At 41.3% G+C, this 17,793-nt stretch overlaps 1 protein-coding gene across 3 annotated transcripts in view; it reads right to left on the bottom strand.

Annotated features, from left to right (window-relative positions):
- The window catches only part of LRRK2 (leucine rich repeat kinase 2), a 77,160-nt gene extending 62,198 nt beyond the window's left edge, over positions 1-14,962 (bottom strand). Inside the window, exons 1-6 of one of the 3 annotated variants that reach the window (XM_084303506.1) lie at positions 14,626-14,962; positions 14,442-14,527; positions 10,111-10,217; positions 6,461-6,549; positions 4,642-4,776; positions 2,802-2,936 (exon numbers count right to left, since the gene is read on the bottom strand). In XM_084303506.1, coding sequence (XP_084159632.1) covers positions 2,802-2,936; positions 4,642-4,776; positions 6,461-6,549; positions 10,111-10,217; positions 14,442-14,527; positions 14,626-14,794 — 721 coding nt within the window. In that variant the 5' untranslated portion in view covers positions 14,795-14,962. Of the gene's footprint in view, positions 1-2,801; positions 2,937-4,641; positions 4,777-6,460; positions 6,550-10,110; positions 10,218-14,239; positions 14,271-14,441; positions 14,528-14,625 lie in introns of those variants that run through there. The other 2 variants (XM_084303507.1, XM_084303508.1) reach the window with 2 other exon arrangements.
- Between the last annotated feature and the right edge of the window lie 2,831 nt (positions 14,963-17,793).

The following is a 17,793-nucleotide window of genomic DNA, read 5'->3' as shown; positions in this document are numbered from 1 at the left end:
GCAATCTGCGCGCCAGGGCTCGGTCACCTTCACCCTATTCACTGTATATTATGCAGGTCAGATACTGAAACTAACAGGCATTCACATTAGTCAGTAAAAAGACAGAATGCAACCTTTCCTACTGAGATCAGAGATCCCACACCCAGTAATTTAAAACAAAATAGTATCATGGTAGTTAGAAACACAGTGCTTGAAAGCATCTTTGCAGTACGTGTCTATACAGGGCGTGATACAGAACACCAAAAATCTTGGACAGAATCTTGGTTCCAGTGAATGAAAGTCCTGTCACTGCCTCCAAGAGGTTCAGCATTATTCTACTGAGGTCTATAAACTTTCTTAATATTCTTTTCAACAGCTTGGCTGTCCTGTATACAAAGATATTAAGTTGAAAAAGCAAGCTGTGAGTGGGAAGCGTTTCTGAATCATTCTGTTTGTTCGTGTAGGAAGGTTCTTTTCACAATGCTTTAAGATGACAGTGATTTATTAATGTCACTCACTACTGAAAACACCTTTCATTGTAAAGGTTTGCACACTTCACAGGTGATAATTATCAACATATTAAAATATTCAGATCATTCTAAAATTGTTGATTACAGAGAGAGCACAATCAAATGTATATTTAGATCCTGCAAGAACGAAGCAGTGCTGTGGAATGGCTCTCATTTAATATTTACCACTAGAACTCGGACATCCAGCTTCTCACAGAAACTGATGAGGAGATCTGAGCACTCTGTAATTCATGGAATAACAGGTACCTCTCTCAGGGTGAGGTGAAATTGCCTCTGGAGGTGCCTGTTTCTCCCCATTAAATATAGGAGAAGCCTGGATCGCTGCCTATGACTAACACTTAGATGGCAAACATCATGTGATACATTGCTTCCCTGGGGACTTTGAAGGACAGTTGTCAGCAAAGCATTTTCTCATTCACTCAAGACTACTGAAATTTAAGAGAGTTCTTGTCCTGCACTGGGATAAACTGCCCGCCCACGATTTCTCACGACATATGAGCCAGAGCAAAGTCTACGTATGTATTAGTGTAAGAAGGCATCCTGAGGCACAAATCCATGATGTATGTAGACTTCAGGATATGGGGACACTACTCAAACTACGCTGAAACTATCTTTGTTTCCCTATTTTCAATACTTCACATCAGAAAGGGAAGTGCAAACTCCAAAAACAACGCCTGCTGTAGAGTAAGTCTTTGTCATGGCTTCCTCTTGGATCTGTTACACATTCTCTAATTACTTTCTTTAAAGAGCACTTCAGGCTCTCTCTGAAGTGCACTCTCTTCTTCAGAAAAAAAAAAAAAAAGCACTTAGCACTCTCTGCTTTAGAAAATGGAAATAGGCTATGGTAAAATTATTTCTGTCTCAAGGAATGCTTTATTTTTAAAGACAAACTGGAACAGCAAGAAGCTTGTGAAAGGGAAATTAAATAGCTTGGAGAATGATGAAATTTGGAAAACTGCAGTCTAGTTCCTGTTTTGTGGCACACCCTTGGCCAGCACGTTTCCTATACGAATGGACAGGATGTATGAGGTAGGCTTTGTGAGGAAACACTTCTGCAAGATTACAGCCATTGCTCAGCCTGGAGAAGAGGAGGCTCAGGGGCGACCTTATTGCTCTCTACAGGTACCTTAAAGGAAGCTGTAGCGAGGTGGGGTTGCTCTATTCTCCCTCGTGCCTGGTGACAGGATGAGGGGGAATGGGCTAAAGTTGCACCAGGGGAGGTTTAGGTTGGATATTAGGAAGAACTTCTTCACTGAAAGGGTTGTGAGGCACTGGAACAGGCTGCCCAGGGAAGTGGTGGAGTCACCATCCCTGGACGTTTAGATGTAGAGCTTAGTGATATGGTTTTACTGAAGGACTGGTTAGTGTTAGGTCAGAGGTTAGATTCGGTGACCTTGGAGGTCTCTTCCAACCTAGATGATTCTGTGATCTTGTGGAAGAGACAAAGAGCTTGATGCCTGCTGAGTTTGCCAACAGTAAGGTGCAAGAGCTGCCTCTGTGTCAACAGCATCAGGCACCAAGTCAATAAAGGGACACATATTACCAGGGACTCTTCTTGGAGCCTGATTTTGCCCATAATAGGGACTGCTGTGATGAGAGAACGAGACACAATGAGATTTTCTTCTGCCCTATTGCACAACACCTGAGGACACCATGAGGCTCCAAAATGTGCTCAATACTACCTGTGCTCCTCATTGCAGCCACCACTGACTGGTCAGAGGGGGGTGCTTGAGCCCTAACACCATGTCTTAGCTCTGGCCATTGGATTTGCATGGGAAATTTTCCCCTTGTGGAACAGCCTCTGCCAACAATGTTCTTAACCAGCTACCCAAACTCACTGAATGTTCATTTAGTCAATAAATATACCTTATTATTCAAACTTCAAAAAAGGAAGAGCAAGGATTTGAAATCTGACCTCTGCAGCCATGATAAGCATCTTAGTTAACACTTATTCTGAGCAGAAGAAAGACTCTTTACCTACTTTATGAGAGATTCCAGTCTTGTAAGTATGACTGAATAGGAAAATTTCCCATAAAAAATTACAAGTCAGTATTTCCCACAGAAAACAGAAAAGTGATTTGTTTAGCAGCTCCCAACCAATTCTCATTTCAAAACTGTTCCCTCTGTCAAAATGTGTCACTATTTTTGCAGCACTACCAACTGTTTTTCCCTAGAGAGACTCTGAAGTTTTGTTTGCTTTCACAGTCACTGAAAGATTACCATGCACTCAGGTGAACTGACGCAAGCTGTGGGAGGTGAAGAATTGAAAATGATTTCCAGTAGTGCACTTACATGGTCCAGCTAAGGAATGTAATGAGTAAAGTGCAGGAAGAATCACCTCTTCTCTCTCTGGAAACTCTTTAAATACTTCCAGTATGATCATATGATCTTTGCTTTCAACAAATTCAGTCAGCTGCTCTTCTGGAACTAAATTAAAAAGAAAGAGAGAGACAGTAAGTTTTGAGGAAGCAATTCATATCCTGATACAACATGAAAAAATACAGTTACTTTAACGAAGTTTCCTTATATGTCTTTTGTATATTCCACAGAAATAAAGGTAGTCTCCTCCACAGAGATCATATTCCACAGTTAAGACTCCTTATACCAAAAACCGAGCTACTTTACAGAGACCTTTTTCTAGCCCACATTTTCTGTAAATGAGTTCTGACTTTCAAGTGCCTTCCTGTGAATGAGTATTTTTTTTTTAAAACGAGTATTTTTTTTAAAAAAAGTCTTTTAGTCTTTTCCACAGAACAACCTTCAGGTATTCTTCACCAAGACAGCATATAAGTGAAGGAAAAGCTAAGAACACAGTGAAAACAATTTGATGGAATGCATTTCACATACTCCATTATTTTATTTTACTTCTCAACTTTTTTGATAATAGAGTTCTTTTCATAAAGACTACAGCCATGCTTTAATAATACCCTACCTTCACTGTAATAATAGCATAAGGTTTTTCAATCACTGTCCCCCGTCATTTGTGCTGACATCACTGCAGTTGTGCAGTGAACCAGATAAAGGAACTGATCCAGCTTGAGCACGAACCCCACACTTCAAACTTTGTAAGCAGGATCATCTTCTGAATTTGGTTCATGATAAGGGTACAAAAATTCACATTGCAATAGCTGAGAAGGTTTCTCAAAGGCAAGAAAAACATATCCAGGGACAGCCTAGGAACTTGTTATGCTGCCGTCAAGAAGAAGGCATGCAGGTCTGTACCTGAAATGTCTGTGAATCTGTAAAAATCAGGCACTTCTTATAAAAGGCATACACAGAAAATGCAAGAAGCTGAGACACTTGTGGAGACTGAAGAGAAAATATGGCAGGACAAAAGTATTTAGGGAGAGAGGAAAAGGGAAAGAAAAGCAGACAATAGTTCCAGGCACATGTGTGGGAGGAAGACTTAGAAAAAAAAGCAATATAAAATGGTGCCAGGAAGAACAAATCTGAAGAACTGGAGACTATCTTTGAAGCAAAGGAGTATAGTGGACTTTCTAGGAGTACTAGAATTTCTCAATAGTTATTCCGAAGCAAGAAACTCAATGCAAAGATAAACTGTCACAATAATGGGATTTTTGGCCATTATACACAGACAGTTCCTAAAAATGTTGCAGAAATTTAATACATGGTGACATTATTCCTCAAAAGAAACACAGGGATATTGTAGAGATACAATCTTAGCCTTTCAGTGTTGTCAGGATCAATAGCTGAATCGTATACTTTTTTGAAAGTGCAAACATTTTGCTTGATTTTAGACTTGCTCACAACTTCCTGGCAATCCTAAAATTTATCAGTCTTTCAAGAAGCAGCTTTGGTTATTGAGAATTAAAATCAAGTGTCACTACTCTTTGTCCCAGTGTTACTGACTAACTTTAAATCCCATCTTTCCCACTAACTCTAGTCAGAAATGTAGTGACATTTTCCACATTAATTTAACCGATTCAGAAAATTTATGATACTGCTTGGAAAACCTGTTTTGTGCTAATGGGTTTTGAGAACAGATATAATACAAAAAAAAAAAGAAAAAAAGGAATGCAAGAATTCATGTTTTTGCAGTTAAATAAATATCTGTAGTACCCTCCCAATCTTTTATTTTTTTTCTAACTTAAGAGCCCACATGATATAATACCTTTTTCAAAAAGCTTGTATAATGCTGTGCATCCGTGTTGCTGGATCTCTTCATTTTTAGGGAAGGTGTGCATGGCATTAAATATCAAAGAAAACACATCCACCTCTTCCTCCAGGAGCAGGAAAGCAACTACATCTAAAAAGCAGAAGAGATTACATGTTGTGCTGAGGTGTTCTCAACATGTTAATTGGAGCACTGTACTTAACTATTAAAATCCCAAAGTCTTTAATATTGTCCTTCAAATTTACTCTGGTGGCTCACACCCAGGCTTTTATATAAATTATGAGGCTGTTATCTCTTAAGGTAGTATTTCAGAAGACAAATGAGGTGTTCTAAAAGATTACTGGCAAAAAGACAGTTTCCTCTCTCCACTCCTGCTCCCACTGGCTTTGGTACTTGGCTGACTTCTCAGAGACAGCTCACCTCACTAAACCAGTGGAAAAATAATCAATGCAAAAAAACTGCACTTTTTGCAAACTGAAGAATTTCACTAAGAAACTAAACTTGTGGAAAAAAAAAAAAAAAAAAAGAAAAAAGATAGGACTACACTGCCAGAAGAAAGCACAGGGGGAGTTGAAATCTACCTTTCAGCTATGGTGAACCATGAAATTGACCCATCTGTATCATGAAATGCTATTCTCACTCTGTTGGCCATTCTTTCAGCCTGGAAAGATTTGCTACCTGACAATGAACTAAAAAGCCAATGTCACTGTTGCTCTTAAAATAATAATTAAAAAAATCTGAAAAAAGTTGCTGTCTCTATGTCATGTATAAGGAAGAAAATCATATTCATGACAATTTTTCAAGCTTACATCAGTAACAGTAAAATTAATAGTGCCTGATCTGGTATTTAAGCTGCAGCTGTTTTTTTTTTTTTTTTTCTTTTAACGAAAGGATCTTTCTGTATGGCTACCACTCTGCATTCACAGTGGCCTACCACCTCCAGCTGTAGTGCAATTTAAGCTTTTGGACATACAGACATAAAGAATACCAAGAGATTTTTCTGACAAGGTACAGTTTCAAATACTTTATATAATTAAATAATTAAACAAATAATTAAAAGGGAGAAGAAAGCAGATTCAAGAGGTAATTGATCTTATAAAATAGACAAATAAATAGCATGAACCATCTTCTTAAAGTTCCTGTTTCACTCTATTGCGTATAGCAGGAAGTTGGACAGCCAGATCAGCTTTAACTACCTAAAGTCTAAGCCTTATTTTGTAAGGTTGATTACAAGGCCTTTCAAAGCCGGTGGAAACTCTCCTATTTCGACAGTAATTTAGTACTAGTTATTATATGCTACCTTGAACCAAGCTAGCAGATATTTCCCTTACCGTCTCTTTAATTTCAACAAAAGATCGAGAAAAACATTCTCAGTACCTGATAAGATCAAGTCTCTAGAGAGCAGAATAACAGAAATATATCGGAGACAATTCACTCTTTTCAAATATATAAACCAGTACTAAAGAAGCAAGTCAGAATGTGACCAATTTTATACCTTGCTAAGAAAAAGCTCTTACTTATTTAACTTACAGCACAGCACAGCACTTATTTAACTTACTGTACAGCAAGTATTTGTGCCTATGCTAATAACAAGTTGGCAAAATTATTGGGCCGTGTTGTTCATAGCCTTGAAGTTTGGAGACTCCTTTCTACCTGGATAGAAAAAGGTGTAAAACAGTACTGCACCTTTGTATACAAGCACAAATGACTTTACAGAATAAAACGGAGAGACAAATAGGGTCCAAAATGTATGGTCATGCACTTTGTATCACAGTTCTTTTTTTTTTTTAAAGGCTCAAAATGAAACAGACAATACCTGACATGAGGAGAAGATTTAATGTTTTCAGTCCTATTACTGAGAGATTTATGTTTCCTTTGTGAACTGTGAGCATTTTAAGGATCAGCCTAAAAAATTAAAAGATGGAAAACAAGAGTTAGGGCTAAGTAAATACTAACAAAACTATTTTTTTTTCAAACATTACTTTAAAAAAAACAAAAAAATACAAAGTAGCTACAGAAATTAGTAAAAGCTTTCTAAAGCCATTTTTGTCATTTCTCAATTCATTTTTCACTTTTCTTTCAGCTTATGTTTTTTTCAAGTTAGCAATTAAATTACTTTTTAATTAAATTACTTACTCTAACAATTTTTAGATTACATGAAAGTAATGATGTGTAATTTACCAATTTAAATTTAAATTAATTTTATATGCATATATTAATTCTACAGGAGGCAAGTCTTACATCCAGGCTGGAATTATTCTACAGAAAGCAGGGCTGGGGAGTGCAGCAGTCTGCAGGTGGTAAGGCAGTGTACTGCTTGTTGCAAGAGAGAAGTTACAGTGAACGATCAAGTGTCTGCTGGAAGACACAAAGCAGTTTCCAGGCTAAAGAACTTGAACAGCACCTTGAAGGCCTCTATCCTATCGTAAGTTCCACCATGTAGCACTTACAGACAAATGTTGGACAAATGTTGGATGTTGGACAAATCACTGAAAAGAAGACCCAGGGATAGTAACCTCTGAAATGTTGCAAGCAGAGTCAAACAAAGTTGAATTCTTAAACACAAGGAGAGCCAAACAATGCTAGGTGCTCTGAAAAATCCACTGAATGTACCCAGCTGTGTGCCCAAAGATCTGTTGGTACTTTTAACGTGATCTTCTAAGACAGTGACCTCGAATCTGTAATACCTTCTCATTAAACAATTTTTAAAAATCTCTAGACAATACTGAAGAGCACTAAGAAAAACTGAGAAGAAATTAATAGGCCAATTTTCAGATAAGGTATCAATAATGTACAGTAAATAAGGCGGTGGGCCCCACATTCAATGATGATGATGGCAGAAAATAAATGCAATTGGCTTTGTATTTAATGAAGCATATCCAAAAATGGGGGAAAACCAAAACCGTGTAATTAAAAACTAAATAAAAATAGAGAGGCTCAAAAAAAAAAAAATCAAGAAACTTTCATTGTTGATACTCATAACTTTGGAGAGCCAGACTCTGCAATCTTAATGATCTTCAAATGAGAATGTCTTTGTACAGATATTTAATCAAAAGGGATCATGCAGTAGCTGGCAATGTTAACAGACATTCTTGACCTGCCTAGGAAAACAAAAAGAGCACTGAAAGCTTCATCCAAATTTCATTCCCAAGATAGAGCAATGATGTTGTGTGCCTTGCTACAGTCTAGCTTTATAAACTAGGAGGAATGTATTTATTATTATTAATTCTTTCTTATTATTTTAAACTGAGAATAGATACCTCCCTGAAACTTCTGTATGAACGCTTTGGACCAGCAAGTCCACAGACAAGGACAGGCACTGGCATTTCAGTCCCCAGGCAAATTCTTGGCCAAGCACACAGCCCAGATGTATGGACTAAGTAGTAGGGTGATGAATCAAAGAAAACAGGGAGCCACCCTAACCAAGCTGGTAGAGTAGCTAAACAGACACCCTTAGATGCACTTCTTTAATGTCCTGATTAAAATGTTTTAGTTTTAAGCCTTCCTAATGCACTTTATTGAGTGGTTGCAGGTGTGTGTGCACATGCATGCACGTGTAGAAACTGTACCTGGGATGCAGATTCCTCCACCTATTTGCTCCATCAGCAGCTGTGGACAACAGGCTGGGAGGGAATGCAGCCAGAACAGCTCACCTGGACTGACCAAAGGGATATTCCATGCCACGTAATGTCATGCTCAGCAATAAAACCAAGGGGAAGTTTACCAGGGTTGCTCAGGGACTGGCTGAGCATTGTTTGGCTGGTTGTAAATGAGAGCTTTTGCATCCCTTGCTTTGTTTTGCTGATTTTTGTTTCTTTTACTTATGAAACCGTTTTTATCTCACACACCCACAACGGGAAACTACGGGAAATATCAGCCCAAATGGGAGTAATTTTCTGGGACCTAAGAATAAGCATCAGTCAATTAGCAAGCCTTTAAGCTGCCAAAGAAATCTTAACTAGCTTGTACAGCTCAGTCATTCCTTGCTCTTGAAAAGCAATCAAAGTCACAAACATACTGCATCTTCACGCAAGGGATCTCATAATGGCAACCTTTCTAAGGAAGGGCAGGTTAGGACTATAAAAGCAGAGGCAGATTTACTAGTAGAGTTATTAAGCTGTAGCTCCTTGCTGTCATAATCAGCCCTGAATGAGGCAATCTGTCCAAGAGAGAGAACTTCCAACCAAGTCCTATTCATATTATACTTACATCTGCAGCTAGCATTTGTGCTACAGAACAGCTTTGGAGTTACCCTCTGCCAGTCTTTGTCCCATCTAACCACAGCCATGCAGAAGCCATTTACTTAGGCTCCCTCGACGGGAGAGATGGGCATACTCAAATCAAACTACACTTAGTTCCAGGCTTACTAAAAAGAAGGAAAAAAATTACCTTCTGAAGGTAATTGCGTCCACTGACTGCACAGGTAGTTAAGGTGACTACTTTAAATACTTAATTTTTAGACAACTAAGAAATACCCCTTCTCTTGATTCCACTTCAAGCTTGTGGATTTAATGCAGCATAAAGAACACACGCACACAAAACCTGCCAGGTCTATTACATTGCATCTGTCTATTAAAAGAAAACATCTTCCTAACCACAGAGTCCCAGAATCACTGAGTTTGGCAGGGACCTTTGAAGTTCTCTTAATTCAATTTCCCTGCTCAAAGAAAGGCCAATTATAGCTGATTGTTCAGGGTCACGTCCAGTCAGGTTCTGAGTATCTCCAAGGCTGGAGACTTCACAACCTCTCTGGGCAACCTGTTCCAGTGTTTGATCAACCTTAAAATAATTTAAAAAAAAAACATTTTTTTTTTTTAAATCCTTACGTGGAATTTGCTGTATTTCAATTTGTTTCCTGTCCTGTCACTGGGTGCCACTGAGAAGAGCCTGGCTCAGTTTTCTTTATTCTCCTATCAGGTATTTATGGATACCTCTAAGATCCCTGCTTGTATGCGCCTTTTATTCTGGAAGCTGAAGAAACCCACAAAAGATCTTTAACCATGTAGAAGCTGATGTAATAAGCTTCTACATGGTTAAGTTGTAATAAGCTACAACTTCCTCGTAAGGGGGTGTCGAGAGGCAGGAGACCTTTTCTCCATTAACACCAGTGACAGGACCCGCGGGAACGGGGTTAAGCTGAGGCAGGGGAAATTTAGGCTGGACGTCAGGAGGGGGTTCTTCACAGAGAGGGTGGTTGCACACTGGAACAGGCTCCCCAGGGAAGTGGTCACTGCACCGAGCCTGTCTGAATTTAAGAAGAGATTGGACTGTGCACTTAGGCACATGGTCTGAACTTTTGGGTAGACCTGTGCGGTGTCAAGAGTTGGACTTGATGATCCTTAAGGGTCCCTTCCAACTCAGGATATTCTATGATTCTATGATTCTATAATAAGTATATAAATACATTTTATTGCATAAATATGCTGCCATGATATCCAGAAGACTCTTGGCATACAACATACTTACTGGTGAACAGCCAGGGCTTCCCAGTCCTTCCCAACATCCCTAGGAGCTATGTTCTGTAGCGTACTTGGACAAATTTCTATCAATTTACAAAGAAGTGACCAACCCATCTGTAAAATAAAAATATAGCTATTTCAGAAGAGATGCTCTATTTGGAACTTAAACATTGTCTTCCAATATTCATGGCAACCAGAAAATGGATGTTCTCAATAGTTATCTAGCTAAATGAGGGATAATTACACAAGGGACATAAAAAGTTAAGAGGTGGAACTAAAACATGCCTATGATTATCATTTCTTGTAGCATTGTATCACCTACAATGTGTTCCAGAACTGCTTGAGGATAGGGGACATACTTACAGTTAAAAGAGATGCTGACAGTGAGAAAAATAGGATGAGATCAATAATATGCCATCATGTGCCATGGAAGACCACTGCACTATTACAGCTACTCCAGCTTCACTGAAGCAGGGCTGTCTTCATAAGAATTTGCTACTTAATTGCAAATGAGAAAGGGTAGTTTTCAAAGGTGGTCAGGTTAAAAGTGTAAATGTTCTAAATAGCATGAGATACCTAAATGATATTATATATTTCATATTCTTGCCATCAATCCTCAGTGTCTGTGTGCTTGCAAAACACAAAAAAGGCAGTGAAAGTCTTGAGAGCACAAGGGATGAAAGACAAACTGAAAATATATTTATTCTAATAACTACCTGCTCCATCCTATGCAAGTGCCCTGACTTTTAGATATCTGTAAATAATACCAAAAATGAAAAATGTCCATACTGGAGAAATCTGTTCCCCCATGTTCCCTAGAACAATGTTCTTTATTATTATGAGAGCTTGCTGGGCGTATCGGCCCGCAGGCTGATAAAATTGAATGTGCTGCAGTATGAATGAGAGCAGGGAGAAAAAAATGTAGAAAGAATTAACTGATGAGAAGAAAACCTCGCTGTACTGAAAGAGAGGAAGTAATCTGAGAAATGTCAAAAGTTCAAGACAAAGTAGATTTTACAAAAATTAAAACAAAGCATAAAACTCTCCCTAGCCATATGAATAAAAAAGAACAAAAGGAGGAAGATGGCCTGTGTGCTGTAGGAATAGGGTCAAGACAGAAGATAACCTAGGTGTAGCTCAAAAACCACAAGCATAATGAGATCCCATTTCAGGAAAGAGTTATGCAAAGCTAAGGGGTCAGCAGAGGACAGCCACCACCACCAGGAATGTAAACAGCTGCTTCGAAGGAGCTTCACTGCAAAGTTCATAGAAATTGCATGACCTCTAACCCTGCAGCGTGACAGAGGAGAGACGTGAATGAAATTGGAAGTTGGGTAGCACAGAGCCACCCAAAGGAACAGCACTGACTAGAGAGCAGGAAGCTTTTATGATAGCTTTGGCAAGTCTATGGAAAAGGTGATGTAAATCCCCAGAAACTGGAATTCTGCTTTTATATTTCACAGGTCACAGGCACTACGTTCACGCTATCCGCGGTAGCTTTGCTTTTCTTGCAGTGCAGATTTCCAGAATCTTAAATGTTTAAAGCCCATTATACCCTCAATCAGCAGATTGAGCTTGACCAGAAGACAATTTCCTTGCTTAGACAGCGAGCTGACTTGTCCTACGTGAGAGTGCAAACCAGCTACTATGGACATTCAGGAAGATGAGTCTGGGCTGTGGGATCAACTCCTGATCAAGCATAATTTCAAAGAACAGCCTTAGTGACCACCAAATCCCCCAAAGATGGGGTTATGCATTACCTAATTTTCCATGTTCAAGCAGCAAATTTCCAATCTGCACGGAAAGGACATTGTAGAGGTGACCATTAATTCAAACACTATTTATTGCTAAAAATAAGATTTTGAACTGCCACTTCCCACCATGCTAATTGTAAAACTTAGAACCCAATTAAAATTAGCTTAATAACTTTAGAAAAGTCACTTTTTTACTGTCTCTGATGAAACTGATATTTCTGTTAAAGATTCTATTTGGATTGTTGTGACTCCAAGCACTGACAAACATTTGTAAGGACTGTGGAGCCAGCAAAGACAGAAGCAGATATCTGACCTGCTGATAATGTAGTTTGTTTTATAATATTAAAAGCAAAGCCTGGGGTAACAAAGACCCTGTTATCCTTTTAATAATTACGTAAGAAAGTAAGGGTCTTTTAAATAACAGAGATACTAAAGGCTACAGGGAAAAGAAAAAAATAATGCAGTAAACAAAGATGTTCTTATAAACACTTAACATGTCCTGACACACAGGGACAGTTGGCGGCAGCACTGAAACCCTGTTATTTTTGTCAGCCCCTTTTCATTTCTGGCATGCAATGAATTTATATTACATTAGCTCACACCTTCTGCATGAGACAAAGCTCTACTGACTGCTCCCTGCTCTTTCCTGAACTGTAAACAAGTTCTGCTCTACTGTTTCTAACCTGCTCCAATCACTGTCAGCCAGCAACTGAAAAAAAACAAAACACCACACTATCAAATTTACTTAAAAGATGCCTATTTTACTGTTGCGGCACTACTGACTTTGCAGCTCAGCATCTTCCTATTTATAAAGAAGTTTGCCTGTAGTCCAACTTGCACTGGTACTCGCAATATTGATCTATTAAGCTAATTTATTCTGAGCAAGCATAGGACAAAAAAGTAAATCTTCATTTCAGGTATGGCTCCTACTCAGTTTTTTTTCTTATATGGGTCAGTTTTATTCCAATGCCAAAAGCCAAGGAGGCAACTGGTTGGTTAATCAATTTATTCAATGAAAATTCTTTAGTAGTAGAGGGAGACTACACCGAAGTCAGGACTATGTCACTTCACTGCTGCCAGGGAGAGCTGTGTGTTCACAAAGACTGTAAACCAACTGCTGTGGATGAAGCAAGGAAGACAGAGGTCTACTAACACGCTGGGGATGTTGGTAAATACCATAACAAAATATGAAGGACAAGCTGCCTATGGCACTTTGTGAGGAACTGGATTAGAGCTTTGCACTGACTCTGAATTTGACACATGAATACAATGTAGTACTGCAAAGGAAATCCCAAACTTCTAAACTGAAGCACTGTACGACTGCAAATGTAGGCAGAGAGAAGATTAAAACTAATTTTTAAATTCTGTATTAAGTCAAAGTGAGGATTTTTAACATTACTAAAATAAAAATTAAACGATCACAGTCCTCTTACACGCATCTTGGAGCCCTGTGCAATCACTTCAGACCTGCTTCTGGTTGTGGTTGGATTTCATATTTTTTACTTCCTAGACTTAATTTCTGGGCAGTGGTTTTGTAAATTGTTACATACGTAATATGCTTTATTCTGAAAAAAAATACTGATTTACCCTTTTGTATTTCTTAATGAACAATGCTTTTGTATTTCTTGATGGCAATTCAATAGTAAAATAACTTAAAAGTTCAGACTCTGTACAAGTTACTTAGTCTTCAAAGGAAACTTTCATGTTTTAATCTGAATCTTATGGTTGTGATCTACAGTTTAAGATCCAGTAGATTAAAAAAATCTTAAAAAACACTATTATTTATGTGACATCATTTATGTTTTGCTTTCTAGTGACTCCAAAAAAAAAAAAAAAAGATGCCAAAAAGCTTGTAATGATACAAAATTGCTTAATAAAGAAAGCAAGCAAGTGGCACGCGAACTTGGACTTCATAAACATCCTTTGAGCATAACGTAGTCAGAAATTTAATCTATGCCTGCCAGGAAGCAGCTCTTTCATACGACAAGCCTGCCAGCTGTACCATAAGCACAGCACCGAGTTGTGCAAGCGCCGCACCTCCTTGAAGTGGGCCAGTGCTGTCACAGGAGCAGCCAGGCAGAGCCTCAAATTGCAGAAGCTGCACTGAGTTACAGCACTGTTTTCCCCTAAAAAGTGGCCTCGTGCAACTCCCACGGGATGGGGCTATGTATGGATGAAGGTGTCTTAAATGGTGCCGCTCCTCATGTTTGCACGGCAGGATTCGATGTTGATATGCTGGAGTTATATTAAACAGCAGGATTTAATGTTGATATGCTGGAGTTATATTAAAGGCCGGATTTAATGTCGATATGTCAGAACTATATCGAATGGCAGGATTTCACGTCGTCACGTCAGAACTATATTAAACAGCATTACTTGTACCTCAGAAGCGTGGGACACGCTGCATCCACGCCGCTGCGTTTACGCTCATCACTCCACTTTCTTTTGCCGTTCAGAGCTGCTGCTTGCATCTGCAGAAACCTGGGACTCCCAGCCCCAACCCCTGTCCCGTCCTTTTGCCGGGGAGCAGCGTTTTCCTTCACACAGCCCCCTGGAAGGGCAGGGGGGGCTCGGGGCCGCTTACCTGCTGCACGCCCGCTGCCCCCGCGTACATGTCCACCACCAGCAGCACGGGGACGTGGATGTTTTTGCCGCTGAAGAGCCGTGGAGCTGGAAGGGGGGGACACAGAAAAGCCGCATTAAAGGCGTGTGGGGCGGCCCGGGATGGACAGGGCCGGGCAGGGCTGGACAGGGCGGCCGTCCCTTACCGCTCTGCCGGGCCGCCAGCTCCAGCAGGTCGCTCAGGGTCTGCACCAGCGTCTCCAGCCGCTTCCTCTCCTGGACGTTTTGGAGCCGGACCACCAGCTTCCTCAGGGCTTGTTCCTCCCTCGCCGCAGCCGCCGCCGCCTCCTCCTCGGCAGGGCCGGCGCTGGCCATGGCGGCCCCGCTGCCCTCCGCGGCGGCCGCTTTGCCTCTCCTCGCCTCGCCTCACCCCATCCGCCGCGGGGACGAGGAGCGGACGACGCGGGCCCGTCCCGCAGCCGCTGGCAGCGCCGCCCGGCCGCTCCGAGCCGCCCTGAGCCGCCCTCCCCGCCGCTGCTGCCTCCCGCCCCGGGACGCGGTCGCGGCCGGGCGTGGAACCCCCCCTCCCTCAGCCCCCCCACCCGCTGCCATTAGGGGGCGCCCGCGGCACTCGCGCGCGGTTCGCTGGCAGCGCGCCCGCTTGCGGAGATTGACAGCGCTGGTATCCAATAGAATCACAGATCACAGAATCACAGAATCACAGAATTTTCTAGGTTGGAAGAGACCTCAAGATCATCGAGTCCAACCTCTGACCTAACGCTAGCAGTCCCCACTAAACCATATCCCTAAGCTCTACATCTAAACGTCTTTTAAAGACTTCCAGGGATGGTGACTCCACCACTTCCCTGGGCAGCCTGTTCCAGTGCCTCACAACCCTTTCAGTAAAGAAGTTCTTCCTAACATCTAACCTAAAACTCCCCTGGCTCAACTTAAGCCCATTCCCCCTCGTCCTGTCACCAGGCACGTGGGAGAACAGGCCAACCCCCACCTCGCTACAGCCTCCCTTGAGGTACCTATAGAGAGCGATAAGGTCACCCCTGAGCCTCCTCTTCTCCAGGCTGAACAAGCCCAGCTCCCTCAGCCGCTCCTCGTAGGACTTGTTCTCCAGGTCCCTCACCAGCTTCGTCGCCCTTCTCTGCACCCGCTCAAGCACCTCGATGTCCTTCTTGTAGCGAGGGGCCCAAAACTGAACACAGTACTCGAGGTGCGGCCTCACCAGAGCTGAGTACAGGGGGACGATCACCTCCCTAGCCCTGCTGGTCACACTGTTCCTGATACAAGCCAGGATGCCGTTGGCCTTCTTGGCCACCTGAGCACACTGCTGGCTCATATTCAGCCGACTATCCACCATCACTCCCAGGTCCTTCTCTGCCTGGCAGCTCTCCAACCATTCCTCTCCCAGCCTGTAGCTCTGCTTGGGGTTATTGCGCCCCAGGTGCAGGACCCGGCACTTGGCCTTGTTGAACTTCATGCAGTTGACCTCAGCCCATCGGTGCAGCCTATCCAGATCCTCCTGCAGAGCTTTCCTACTCTCAAGCAGATCGACACACGCACCTAACTTGGTGTCATCTGCGAACTTACTGAGGGTGCACTCGATGCCCTCGTCCAGATCATCGATGAAGATATTAAATGGCAGAGATGCAGAGCGGGTTCCGCCCACTAGGGTGCCTAGGGTATAAATAGGGCCTGGAGGGGGCGCTTAGCCTCAGGTGAGGGTGGTGGGGAGGAAAGTGGAAGGGTTATTTTCTTCTTCCTTAAAAAAAAAAAAAAAAAAAAAAAAAAAAAAAGGAGTATATGTAGCTGATGTGTGAGGCTTTCTGGGCAGACAGCAGGCCCTGAGGTCTCCTTGTATGATGTAGGGTCCTTTTTCCTGCTGTGGTGGGCCAGGGAAGGTGGAGAAGGAGCTGTGTCCTCTCCCGAGGGTTGAGGCAGCTGAGGTGAAGCTGAAGGATCACCAGTTTTGGGGTCACCAGCTTTGGGTTAACCTCGCCCAAGGAAGACCCTTGCTCCATGCTCATGAGTGTTTTGGCCTCACAGGCTCTGATAGGTTTGTGGGTTTGCTTAAAACAGACCTGTGTTGTATTTGGAAGTAAAATTTCACTCCAAGCCATACAGTGAGAGGTTGCTGTTCTGAGATACGAAAGTTCTCCCGCTCTGCGGGTGCATTGCTTCACTTGTGGTTGATGCAATCTTCCTGTAACCTGGCAATGCTTGTGGGACCTCACTGCTCTTCTGAGAGAGTGGTATGTGGGTTTGAGGTTGCCAGACACCTCTTTAAATACTTGGTTAGAAAGTCAATGCCAGTAGGATATGCTATACAGAAGTTGGCATGCCCTTTGTAATACCTAAGTATTAATTAAGGGAATAAACTTTCCAGTTAAATTGGACTTCATTAGACAAAAGTTCAGTTTGGAGGATCATGGTAGGGGTATGGATTTACTTGGAGCTTCTGTTTAGTTTACAGTGTTTTGTTAGAAATCCATGTCGTTCATTGAACAGCACTTCCACAGTGCTAGCTTCTCAAAATAAGCTTTAAGAAAGTGTTCAGTAATGCCCCTGAATCCACACAGAGCTGGTTGAACTGTCCCTGGCCTCTTGGTGTATCGGTCCTGAAAAGCTTGGACATGGCTGCCTTAATAGTTCAGGCTTTTTTTTTTTTTGGCACAAAGGAACTATTGTCTTGGCATCCCAATTATAGTCTACTAACTAGGACTGCATTTGTTAAATGATGAGCTAGTATTTCCCTCTCTAAAGCACTGGAAAACAAACATGAATGTGAGATAGCGTTATGAAATAGTGACTCATAGTTTATGATGTGTGGAACACATTACATCTGGGCTGAAACAAAAATGAGTTGAATTAAATGGATTGGTTGCACTTAAAATATGTTTTTATTTCCTGCAGAACCACTAATGCAAGCACAAAGAATGACTGAAAAATGTTTTTTTTTTTCTTGATGTAAAGTTTTTTTTTTTTTTTTCTTGCAAAATGAATGCAAATAGTCTCAGTTTATATTGACTTCTTCCAGTATCTGCAAAGCTGTAGCTGCTATGAGACTTAAGCAAAAGATTTTTAGAGGTCACTCTTTATAGCTTATGATCTGAAATGTCACTTGTGAGTTTTAGAATCTCTGCAGCTGTAAGGTACAAGTAGTGATATTGATAAAAGTTGTATTAATACGACTTCCAAATCATACTCTTAAACTGAATTTGTGGCTGCTTTGACCATTCAGCAGAGCTTCCTTCTGGATGTGCTGCTGCTCTGGACTTCTTTGCAGCATATTTTAAATAAGAATGCACCAATACAGGTTATGTATTGGTGTTTCAGTGGATAAAAGTGGAATAAAGTTGTGG

This window comes from Netta rufina, assembly GCF_964035555.1.
Source record: "Netta rufina genome assembly, chromosome: 1".
Lineage (NCBI taxonomy): Eukaryota > Metazoa > Chordata > Aves > Anseriformes > Anatidae > Netta > Netta rufina.
The sequence above is the reverse complement of the archived record's forward strand: the minus strand, read 5'-3'. Positions and strand labels throughout refer to the sequence as shown.